The 12,606-nt window shown below is 40.2% G+C and overlaps 2 protein-coding genes across 9 annotated transcripts in view; one reads left to right on the plus strand and one right to left on the minus strand.

The window, feature by feature from the left end:
- The window catches only part of slc35b4 (solute carrier family 35 member B4), a 32,510-nt gene extending 24,741 nt beyond the window's left edge, over nt 1-7,769 (plus strand). Inside the window, exons 9-10 of one of the 2 annotated variants that reach the window (XM_072562909.1) lie at nt 493-568; nt 4,292-7,769. In XM_072562909.1, the coding sequence (XP_072419010.1) occupies nt 493-568; nt 4,292-4,529 (314 nt within the window). In that variant the 3' untranslated portion in view covers nt 4,530-7,769. The remainder of the gene's footprint in view (nt 1-492; nt 569-4,291) is intronic. The other variant, XM_072562910.1, reaches the window with a different exon arrangement.
- A 1,880-nt stretch (nt 7,770-9,649) lies between these two features.
- The window catches only part of lrguk (leucine-rich repeats and guanylate kinase domain containing), a 161,519-nt gene continuing 158,562 nt past the window's right edge, over nt 9,650-12,606 (minus strand). For 2 of the 7 annotated variants that reach the window (XR_011955321.1, XM_072562907.1), the window contains exon 20: nt 12,375-12,510. Coding sequence is in view for 3 of the 7 variants with exons in the window: in XM_072562903.1 (XP_072419004.1) it covers nt 9,714-9,928; nt 12,332-12,510 (394 nt within the window). In the remaining 4 variants the exon portion in view is untranslated. Of the gene's footprint in view, nt 9,929-12,331; nt 12,511-12,606 lie in introns of those variants that run through there. The other 5 variants (XR_011955322.1, XM_072562908.1, XM_072562905.1 and 2 more) reach the window with 4 other exon arrangements.

A 12,606-nucleotide genomic window follows, 5' to 3' on the forward strand; every position in this document is an offset into this window, starting at 1 on the left:
GGCTGAAAAGCTGTTCAACTTTTATATCAAGCATATGCCAAAATATGTATGTTTGGACTGGAGAAATTGTCATTTTGTCTCCCAGGTCAATTCCTATACCACAATTTATAGTATACAGGATCTTTACTAAAACGTAATATAAGGAATTCAAGAGAAAACCTTTTTTTGTAAAACTCAGAATGTGGTGCAAATGTGAAATGCATTCCGACCAGAGATAATTGACAGTGTAACATTAATGCATTTGAATTGAAGCCACATCAATGGGTGAGGAAGAAAGAAATAGAAGGATATGTTGGCAGGGTGAGATGAAGCAGATTGGGAAGAGGTTGATTGCACAAAAATTCTGGCATTGATATGTTGTGTTGAATAGTCTGTTCTGTCTGTAAAGTTGTGCATAATTCTGTGTGTTTACATTGTCACCTTGTATGTCATGTACTATTAAAAACCTGATGTAATGTATGATGCTTTTTGTTTGCTGTTTTGTTCCCACAGAACAGATGGAGATTGCACTCCTGGGAATCACTATTCCCATCATGTGGTTTTACCTGATACTCAATGTTCTAACTCAGTATCCTTTCCATTGTTGAGAATCAATTCTGATACATCTCTAACTATCTTCAATAAAAGGGAAGTATCTCCATTCCTAGGAATTGTGTTTGGAGTTGTAGCTTCCCAATTTCTGCCTGCCTTTATTTGGAGTGAATAGTGGATTAGCCTGTGCCAAGTCTGTCATCTCAATATTATCCATAATACACAGCATATTGCTCTAGGCCAACGGAATGCCAACTTATACCGATCCAAATCTTTGCTCTTGCACCCTCTGTGTCAAATTGCTTACTCATCACTGATCTTGGGCAAATTCTAGGAACTAAGCTGATGTTAAAATAAAGTTTGAAGTATTTATGACAGACATCACTCTATGAAGTAAATGCACTCATTGATAAAAGCCCATTCAATACACTTGTATCCCTTCAAATACTTAATCCTAAATAAAAACAAATTATTGCATTCTACTATAGACTTGTGGAGACTGTTTAAGGAACAGTTGTTGCGAGTGAATAAATATGTCCCTCTGATACAGGCAAGAAGGGGTAAGATAAAGGAACCTTGGGTGACGAGAGCGGTGGAACTTCTCATCAAAAGGAAGAAGGTAGCTTACATAAGGTGGAGGAAGCTAGGGTCAAGCTCAGCTCTAGAGGATTACAGGCAGGCGAGGAAGGAGCTCAAAAATAGTCTGAGGAGAGCCAGGAGGGGGTATGAGAAAGGCTTGGCAGAACAGATTAGGGAGAACACAAAGGCATTTTACACTTATGTGAGGAATAAGAGAATGGTCAAAGAAAGAGTAGGGCTGATCAGGGATAGCATAGGGAACTTGTGTGTGGAGTCTGAGGAAGTAGGGGAAGCCCTAAATGAGTTTTTTGCTTCTGTCTTTATGAAAGAAATGAACTTTGTAGTGAATGAAACCTTTGAAGAGCAGATGTGCATGCTGGAATGGATAGAGATAGAGGAAGCTGATGTGCTGAAAATTTTGTCAAACATTAAGGTTGACAAGTCGCCCGGCCTGGACCAGATTTGTCCTCCGCTGCTTTGGGAAATGAGAAATGCAATTGCTTCGCCACTTGCGAAGATCTTTGCCTCGTCGCTTTCCACTGGAGTCGTACCTGAGGACTGGAGAGAGGCAAATGTAATTCCTCTCTTCAAGAAAGGAAATAGGGAAATCCCTGGCAATTATAGACCAGTAAGTCTCACGTCTGCCGTCTGCAAGGTGTTAGAAAGGATTCTGAGGGATAGGATTTATGACCATCTGGAAGAGCATGGCTTGATTAAATGCAGTCAACACGGCTTTGTGAGGGCAGGTCATGCCTCACAAACCTTATCGAGTTCTTTGAGGATGTGACTAGAAGAGTTGATGAGGGTCAAAGAGTAGATGTGGTGTATATGGACTTTAGCAAGGCATTTGATAAGTTCCCCATGGTAGGCTCATTCAGAAGGTCAGGAGGAATGGGATACAGGGGAACTTAGCTGTCTGGATACAGAATTGGCTGGTCAACAGAAGACAGCGAGTGGTAGTAGAAGGAAAATATTCTGCCTGGAAGTCAGTGGTGAGTGGTGTTTCACAGGGCTCTGTCCTTGGGCCTCTATTGTTTGTAATTTTTATTAATGACTTGGATGAGGGGATTGAAGGATGGGTCAACAAGTTTGCAGATGACACAAAGGTTGGAGGTGTCGTTGACAGTATAGAGGGCTGTTGTAGGCTGCAGCGAGACATTGACAGGATGCAGAGATGGGCTGAGAGGTGGCAAATGGAGTTCAACCTGGATAAATGCAAGATGATGCATTTTGGAAGGTCGAATTTGAAAGCTGAGTACAGGATTAAGGATAGGATTCTTGGCAGTGTGGAGTAACAGAGGAATTTTGGTGTGCAGGTACATAGATCCCTTAAAATGGCCACCCAAGTGGACAGGGTTGTTAGGAAAGCATATGGTGTTTTGGCTTTCATAAACTCCATCCCCCTGTTAAAGAGTCGTGAGATCTTGTTGCAGCTCTATAAAACTTTGGTTAGACCGCACTTGGAATACTGCGTCCAGTTCTGGTCGCCCTATTATAGGAAAGATGTGGATGCTTTGGAGAGGGTTCAGAGGAGGTTTACCAGGATGCTGCCTGGACTGGAGGGCTTATCTTATGAAGAGAGGTTGACTGAGCTCAGACTTTTTTCATTGGAGAAAAGGAGGAGGAGCGGGGACCTAATTGAGGTATACAAGATAATGAGAGGCATAGATAGAGTCGATAGCCAGAGATGATTTCCCAGGGCAGAAATGGCTAACACGAGGGGTCATAGTTTTAAGCTGGTTGGAGGAAAATATAGAGGGGATGTCAGAGGCCAGTTCTTTACACAGAGTTGTGAGAGCATGGAATGCGTTGCCAGCAGCAGTTGTGGAAGCAAGGTCATTGGGGACATTTAAGAGACTGCTGGACATGCATATGGTCACAGAAATTTGAGGGTGCATACATGAGGAGCAATGGTCGGCACAACATCGTGGGCTGAAGCGCCTGTTCTGTGCTGTACTGTTCTATGTTCTATAATCCTAATCAAAGACAGCTAATCCTTAATAACTTCTTGCATTTGAGAAATGGTAGTGGTTTAGGAATATGGAGAAACAGCTGGAGGAGTGGCACTAAAATGCAATGCCTTCCTGAATCATATGAGCCTAATTTCTAGCAGATTTGCTGTTCATAGTCATAGAGATGTACAGCATGGAAACAGACCCTTCGGTCCTACCCGTCCATGCCGACCAGATATCCCAACCCAATCTAGTCCCACCTGCCAGCACCCGGCCCATATCCCTCCAAACCCTTCCTGTTCATATACTCATCCAAATGTCTCTTAAATGTTGCAATTGTACCAGCCTCCACCACTTCCTCTGGCAGCTTATTCCACACCCTTACCACCCTCTGTGTGAAAAAGTTGCCCCTTAGGTCTCTTTTATATCTTTCCCCTCTCACCCTCAACCTATGCCCTCTAGTTCTGGACTCCCCCACCCCAAGGAAAAGACTTTGCCTATTTATCCTATCCATGCCCCTCATAATTTTGCAAACCTCTATAAGGTCACCCCTCAGCCTCAAACGCTCCAGGGAAAACAGCCCCAGCCTGTTCAGCCTCTCCCTATAGCTCAAATCCTCCAACCCTGGCAACATCCTTTCAATCTTTTCTGAACACTTTCAAGTTTCACAACATCTTTCCGATAGGAAGGAGACCAGAATTGCACGCAATATTCCAACAGTGGCCTAACCAATGTCCTGTACAGCCGCAACATGACCTTCCAACTCCTGTACTCAATACTCTGACCAATAAAAGAAAGCATACCAAACGCCTTCTTCACTATCCTATATACCTCCGACTTCACTTTCAAGGAACTATGAACGTGCACTCCAAGGTCTCTTTGTTCAGCAACACTCCCTAGGACCTTACCATTCAGCGTATAAGTCCTGCTAAGATTTGCTTTCCCAAAATGCAGCACCTCGCATTTATCTGAATTAAACTCCATCTGCCACTTCTCAGCCTATTGGCCCATCTGGTCAGATCCTGTTGTAATCTGAGGTAACCCTCTTCGCTGTCCATACACCTCCAATTTTCAATGTTTAATCGGTCAGTCTAATTGTGAAATGAATTTCACGAAATAGGTTTTCCCAAGAACAGTTTATGAAGATCCGTTTACAAGTGTGTGGAAGAATCTGGTTTTATGACAGTGTAATGATTTAATACTTTGTCCTTAACCCCTTGCCTTCTCAGATATGTTTGTATCCGTGGTGTTTTTATTCTCACAACAGAGTGCACATCCTTGACAGTCACACTTGTCGTGACACTTCGCAAGTTCATCAGTCTCATCTTCTCTATTGTTTATTTCAAGAACCCCTTCACTTTCTGGCACTGGATTGGAACAGTGGTAGTTTTTATTGGGACTCTCACTTATGCCGAAGTTTGGAACACGTTTAAGCTGTTGTTCGACAGCAAGAGAAAGGAGCAATAAATTACTTCAGTGCAGTATAACCAGGTCCAGGCATTCGGCCTAAACATTTGAAGAAAAAGAAATGACTATCAAGAAGAATACATTTTTAATTTATTCCTTTCCTGTGAAAACTCTATTTTTGTAAAAGTATAATTTGTCTACTTGCATTCTCCTAGTGAATCTTTGGTCTGGACATGCCAGTTCTTTCTATCGGATTTGAAGTTATTGCTTAAAAAACACATCAAGACACTTGAAGTAATGCTTAAAAAGTACCAGAATGATTACTTTTTGTTCAAGTTTGGTGCTATGACTGTTTTTAGTTAAATATTTTGGTTGTAAAATTTAGTTCCGCAGCACTGCTGATTTCACAGCATAGAAACTCTAAGAAAAATATTGGCAAGAGATCTGAAAGCACTGATCACCACGATTTGACTGACAGTAATGCATGCATGCTTGTCATGTACTGACAATGTGTAGTGTAGATAGACTGCTGCCTGATGTAACGTTTTGGTCCTGTTACTACTATTGCACATCTAAATGTGCATTCAGTTGCCCCAAGAATCCCACTCCAAACCTGTGCTATTTATGTATCTCTATTTAGCTTTCAGGTAAGAGGGTTTACTTGTGACTATATTTTTGCAATATTGTCACTGGGGAAGTTTTAACATTTTCAGTCAGAAGGCAGTTTAGAGATGAGGAGGCATTTGAACCTTCATGGTTCATGTTGGCCTTAAGCATATCACCAGATTTTTGTTCCCCGAAAAAAATACTCCAGCCTGTTTCTCCACAGTTCCACCTCTTTCCCTCCCACTTTCCAGACTATCACACTGTTCTCTTGGTCTAAATCCTGAAACAAAACGCCAAAAAGCAACCATTCCATGCTTACTTCATGTAAGAATATTTCTAATAATGCATAGAATATCTCATGGTTCACCTTTGTTCTTTCCCTTGGAGTCTGGGGTCTTTGTCTGGTCCAGTGTTCCTACACGGTGCTACCTTGGTGATAACTGCACTGCTTTCTGACAGAAGGTAAGCTGCTGAAGTACACCAGTGGAGGGAAGACTGCAAATGCCTTTCCATAATGCCCTTGAGCAGCTCTGGGATTGAGGGCCTATCTTTAGACTGTACCAGCTCGGCAGCAGCAGTGGCAGAAGTGCCATTGCTGTTATCCTGAAGCAGACAGCAGGTATGTGCTGCACAGAGCAACTTGTATTTCTCCATAGTGGAATTTCAATAATCTATAGATTTTACAGAACAAACTGTTGTCACTGTTGTGAGACCCAGAAAACCTATTTGAGCATTGTTTTCCCCAATCATGATGCCCACAAGTAAACTCCTGTCCAAATTCCTATTGCAGAACTGATCCATTATTTGATTTTTGCTTGTGCTGCACTAGCTCATGCAGTGACCATCACTTGTCCAAAAATGTTGTCTTGAATGGGCTGCAAGGTCTGTGCAAATTCCTGCATAATGTGTACAACTGGATTTCTCCACACTCTGACAGTGACAATAAGCTCACCGACCTGCCAAACCATCAAATAGAGTTTCTACCCTTTCAGTCTTTTCTTTTACTCCATTGAAATCTCATCTGCAGCAGAACTCATTTGCAATATTGTGCTTGTCTGAAGAGCCTGCTGGCCCACTTCAGAAGTATAACTTATTTTCCTTTGCTTGTATTGAACTAAAGCCTCCAGTGACATATCCTTTTCAGTCAGAAGCTGTTCAGAGGTGAGGAGGCATTTGCTACTCCATAGGTGCACTTCTTTCATGCTTGGGAAGTTTTTTTCTAGTTTATTCCAGCATCTGATACAGCTAAAGTATAACTGCGTTCCATGTTGAGTGTGTAACCACCTAGTGTGTTTAGCATTGGGCTGCACCCCAACTCATGGAACTGAACAGACAGCATAAAGTTACTGTGCTGCCTTTATCAGATCCATTGAGGGTGAGGTGATTATCCTTCATGATCTCCATGCACATTAATGGGCATTATTGCATTTAATCTTTGGCAAGATTGGATTGTAAAAGTGGAATTAAAGTCTGGGCTTTTGGTGGATTGGGTTAATGGACTGAGGGTTTGGAAAGCGTTGTGGGTTGACCACCAGTTTGGGTAGTGCGATGGGTTAAAGTGGTTTGGATGATGAAGTGGGATAGTATTCAAGATCTGGGTGATGTGCACGTTTAATGGACTGAGGGTTGGGTATTACACTTGGTGAACACCCTAAGGGACGGATCAGTGCAGTGGTCTGTATGGCCTTCTCTTGCTCTTAATTCTTTGGAGTTGTGGAGTCACCGTTTATATGAAATGTTAATTTAATTATCTAGAATAAATGTCAACATATACTGTGTAGTGTTTGTACAGTGTAATGTACAAACACCGTATAGAATTGATTAATTTAGATAGTTAAAAGGTAGAAACTTAAATAGAAAGAAAGGAATTTATCTAAGAAAGAAGTGGATATAGATGTTCTGTGGGAGCACCTCATAACTATTTTTGTGTTGAAAATGATAATAAAAGTTGTGTTACATTCAGTGAATCACTGAATTTTCACATGATTCTCAATATTACAAAGACTTGGGGTGAATATCTACATATCTTTGTTGCACTTCAAAGATAATTCATTATGTGAAGCTCTCCAGTGTTTACATGAAAGGTGCTGTGTAATTGCAACTATTGGTTTTACACCTGTAGAGGACTGGTATCTTCAGAAATGCCAATGTTGTGATTTTGTTAATAGAAAAATCATTGCTCACTTCCTTTGCTCCAGGCCTCCCTTATCTCAGTGAAACTTGTTTTAATTTAATTATCTGCAAAATCAGTAACCAAAGACCATCACCAAGACTCTGTTTTCCAGCAATGTTGCTATGATTTATACAGTTTAAAACTTCTGCCTGTGGACATCCATTTTGTGTGCCTCTCTGCCTTCATAAACTGCTTAGTGGGAGGTATTCCTAATGTATGATGTCAAATCAAGTTATCCGCTATCTGTCTCTGGCATAAAATAGTTATGAAGAACAACTTAAAACTGAGTGGTTAAAAAAGATGATTTGCCTTAATAGCAGTTGAACCTGTATGATATATCATTGGATAAACATATGTTTTGATGAGGCTGCTATTAAGCATATCTCCTTGTCTGAAGTTTAATGGTATGTAATGTATTGAACAGCCTACTTTTTGAGCTCAGTGTCTCAACCTGTTTTCATCTGTGGTATAGTGCATTGTGTCATCATGTTACCTCAATAAAATGCACAATTTCCTTTTTTCAGTTTGCTTGTCCAAATTATAATTAGTTTCTGATAGATTCAAGATTCAAAATCAATCGATAGCCCTTCATCATTCATTCTTTATTCTTGCCTTGTTAATTATCTTCCACCTATTCCTTGGCATTTTGTGGTTGCAACAAACTTATCAAGGAGAGAGAGAAAACAGGCCAGTGACTTGTCAGGAATTGCCAGGCAATCTCAAACAAGGCACTTAAACAGTCAGACAGAGCCAATGTGGTTTTATGCAAGGGAAGTAACATTTAAAAATCTCAATTTTTAATTTAGATGTGATCAGTGGTAAAGAGGAGCCAGGAATTTTTTTTTATTTCCTAAAGATGTCACATAAATTGTTCTGGTGCATAATGGCCTTATGGAGTAGGGTATTGTTTTTGAGCATGAATATATGTTTGCAGTAAACAGTACGAATGAATTTCTGGTTTTTTTTCCCATTCAGTTATGGAATGTGGGTTTGTTGACTTGGCTATCATTTTAATTCCAGTCATAAATTGCCTTCAAGAATGTAAAGTTGGTAGCCTTCTTGAACTGCAGTAGTCCATATGCTGTTGGTAGACTCTCAACGCTATTAGGGAGGGATTTTGACTCCATTACACTGAAGGAACAATGATATATTTCTATGTCAAGAAGGTTGGCTGATAATTGTGGGAGGGGTAGCACAAACCTCAATGTTGGACCCTGAGCTATTCATAATTTGCTTAAATAACTGAAGAGGAGGGGCTGGAATGTATCAAATTTTGCTGAAATGCAAAACAAGGTGGGAAATTAAGCTGCGAAGAGGTTTCAACAGGCTGAACTTTGCTGTGAATGTTACCCAATTTTTAACTAATTTTGCAGTCCCAACCTCACTTGAAGCATTGCACCTTCCAACAAATTTTACAAGAGCCTGTTAATTATGGTCAGAGAGTAGGTTCAGGATACTAATGCAGCCCCATGATTTGGCTGGTAAGCAGCCTTCACAGTGTTAGAATGATGATGCTGATGAAGGCGAAGCACCAGGAGCAACATGGACACAAGATGCCATCATTATCATGGGAGTACCTGCCATTGCATCAACCCAGGATAATGATGGCATATATTAGTTTTCAGAATATCCTCAGTGGTGAGTCTTTGACTTGAGTGTATAGCCTTGCAATGTTCTGCTGGTAAACACTTAAAATCCTTGAAATCTCATTGAGTTCTGCCTACTTTTTGAGTGTGGCAGGAGATGTTTGTGCAATGCTGTGAAAATTACTTCATGCTAGAATATTTCTTATAAAATGCTAATTTTGCTAAGATGGAGATTATCTTCTGTGAAGAACTTCAGGCTTTTAAATTTTCTAAAACAGGGACAGGTGCTCAATGTAGATAATTTCTAATCAACCTGTTCAGAGATGTTATGAAATACCTGCGGAGTAGGGGGATTTGAGCCCAGGCCTCCTGGTGCAGAGATAGATACGCTACTACAGTCTGCAGGAGCCTCCTGCTCGTTCATCAGAACTTCATTTGACAAAGGAGGAGCGCTCCTTCTTTGTCAGGTGAAGTCATGATGAAGGAGCAGTGTTCTGAAAGCTTGTGATTTTAAATAAACCTGTTGGACTAAAACCTGGTGTCATATGACTTTTGACTTACTGCTGCCTAAAAGCTTTGGAATTTCCTTCCCAAAGTCCTGTTATGTTTTCTTCTCTCTCTCCCCCAAGTCACTTGCTTAAACCTACTTCTGTGATCAAACTTTTGGGCACCTATTCCAATCTGGCTTGGTGTCTTATAATATTCTTTTGAAGCATCTTGGGATGTTTTTACCATTTTAAAGCCATGTATTAATTGTTTCAACTGGAGACAGAGAAGTAGAAAGCCATAAATAAAAAGCAAATTACCATTAATAGTACTTTTTAACATTTGTATTACAAGAACAGTTTTAAATCTGGATTTTAAAAAGTTTAAAAATTTTCATTTTAATGTACAGACAGCTTGCTGTGGACTGTCGGGGATCTCAGCTCTTGTTCGTCCCGATGGAATTGGAGGCAGAATAGGCTTGATGTTGGATCCGAGTCGCTGAGAAGGAGATGGGGTATTTCGGACTGAAGAATATTTAGATGGAATGTTTTCTTCTTTAAGTCGTTCTGGCCTTGCTTCCTCTAGAGTGTGTAAAGAACTCTGATCATCTACATTACCAAAAAATAAATAAATAATTGAATAACAAACTGTGCTTCAGGAAAAAATAGCAATATGTTTTGGTGAACTTATTCTCCCTCTTTCTTTCCCTTCCCAATTGCATGCATTTAAATCTCTATTTTTTAGAATAGAAACAATTCAATTTGACGAATACAATATTTGTAAACAAAAAAAAGGAAAGAAAGACTAAAATGGAATAAGCAATTATTTTGCAGCTACTAAAGTCATTGATTTGCATTTTGCAGTTTTCTCATTGAAAGAACATTCCTTCTGGAATAAAACACAGGTGACAGATAGCAGGAAAACATATTCTGTTCATTAATGATAGACTGAATATGACGGTTGTGCACTTGATCAAATTCCTATCTGGCAATGCTCCCTTCCCAACTCTTACTGCATATTACTAATTTTGAGAAAATTTGTAGCTCAGGTGAGATTCTGGATGGAAGTTTGATTGCTGATCTGGAAGATTTGTTTTCAGGCGTTTCATCACCACACTAGGTAACATCATCAGTGACCCACTTTCCATTTATATGTTTAGGTTTCCTTGGGTTGGTGATGTCATTTCCTGTTCTTGAAGGAGGATTATACCCGAAATGTTGACTTTTCCATCTCCTGATGCTGCCTGTCTTTCTGTGTCTTTCCTTCCTCCTGCTTGTCTACTTTCGATTCCAGCATCTGTAGTTTGTTTTTGTCTTGAACACTAGCCAACTCTAATCTGCCTAAATTTTCTAATTGCTTAGGAGACCCTATCACATCGGCAGCAACTGTTTAAACATTTCTCAGGAATGAATCCAGTCTGAAACTCAAAACAGCATTTGAATTAAATGTTCCTAATATATTAGTGGTGCCATCTTTTAGGGCATTATCATCATGCAGCCAAAGTGCATAACTTTGTACTAAAAAGACAAAAAGTATAATGGAATCTTGATTTGAACAGTGCAGACACTCCAAAGAATGCTGACAAGAGGAAATGCAGGGATTTAAGCAGCAATATGGTAGGGCAGATGGGCAGTAAACCAAAGAGAAAATGCTGGAAAATCTCAGCAGGACTGGCAGCATCTGTTAGGAGAGAAAAGAGCTGGCGTTTTGAGTCTAACTGACCCTTTGTCAAAGCTTAAAAAAAGGGAGAAATAGGGAGGTATTTATACTAGGCTGATGGAAAGTGAGTCATGGCTCCAGAAGCAAAGGTAGCAATAAAGAGGTGGTAATGACAGTGCATGGAAAGATTATAGGGAGATTAGGAGTTGTGAATGACCAAGGTTGAAGCCAGTGCTATGTGACAAAATATGGGGGGGGAATGGGTGAAGCAGAGGCAAAATGGAAAACAGGGGAGAAGGGTAGCAAAGGGGGAAGAGGAGAGGAAAAAGGTGATGAGAGAGTGTGGAGCTCATCTTCTGACTGGGCACGCAACAGCCTGCCAGTCTCAATTTTGAATTCAACAACTTCAGATGATTATCCCATCTCGACCCCTCTGTTTTCATTCTGCTCCATAATTTTATTTCATTTATTTTATTTTTTTTTCACTGTTCTGTACCTCTTATTTCTTGATTGTCTCTCTTTCTCTCGCTCCACACTCATCACCTTTTTCCTCTCCTCTTCCCCCTTTGCTACCCTTCACCCCTGTTTTCCATTTTGCCTCTGCTTCATCCATCCCCCATATATTTTGTCACATAGCGCTGGCTTCAGCCTTGGTCATTCACAGCTCCTCATCTCCCTATAATCTCTCTATGCACTGTCATTATCACCTCTTTATTGCTACCTTTGCTTCTGGAGCCATGATTCTCCTTCTGAGTGTAACATTCTTTTCTCATACAGAGAGAAAGCAGGAGCATGGGGTTGAGAAACATATCAGCCATGTTGGATGGCCTACTTCTGCTCCTATATCTTATAGTCTTACAATTTAGAAAACAAGCTTAATTATGTTTTAAATCTATTGAAGAGTCAAATAAATACTTTGCATCAGTCTTCACCATGGAAAATAATATTAGCATTCCAAAAATACTAAATAATCAATGGCAAAAGGAGGAGACAAAATAAATACACTAACTATCACTACAGAAAACATACTAGTGAAAACGAAAAGTTCCCTGGACCTAATGGGATGCATCCAAGTACTCATTTAGTATCTCATCCTTCTCCAGCAGTTCTACACATAGGCGGCCTTGCTAATCTTCAGGAGGTCCTATTCTCTCCCCAGTTACTCTTTTGTCCTTAATGTATTTGTAGAAACTCTTTGAATTCTCCTTAACCCTATTTCCCAAAGCTATCTCATGCCCCCCTTTTGACTCTCATACTGTATAAAGTTTGGTTTTCCCAGTTATTGATATTTCCTCAATTCATTCTGCCCTGCCATATTTAGCAGCTGCCTTTGCCACAGTGGGTAGACGAACCTTCCATTATTCGCTTGAAGCCTGGAATACCAAGGAGTTTATAGTCAGATAGTAATGCCTGAGAGACAACTTCCATGGATGAGTCAGTATCTAGATCTATAGGCTTAATTATTTCTGAGAGTTCTTCGGCCGAAGAAAGTGAAGACTCCTGAAAATGTTCTTCAGTTGCTTCAGAGCTGCTGGAGAAAGCAATAATATAGAGTTAGAGCCCAAAATTGTAGGTATTTCAATTTCGCAAGGACAAAAATACTAGTTGGAGCTAAATATTTCTAGGA

Source organism: Chiloscyllium punctatum, chromosome 44 (genome assembly GCF_047496795.1).
Source record: "Chiloscyllium punctatum isolate Juve2018m chromosome 44, sChiPun1.3, whole genome shotgun sequence".
Lineage (NCBI taxonomy): Eukaryota > Metazoa > Chordata > Chondrichthyes > Orectolobiformes > Hemiscylliidae > Chiloscyllium > Chiloscyllium punctatum.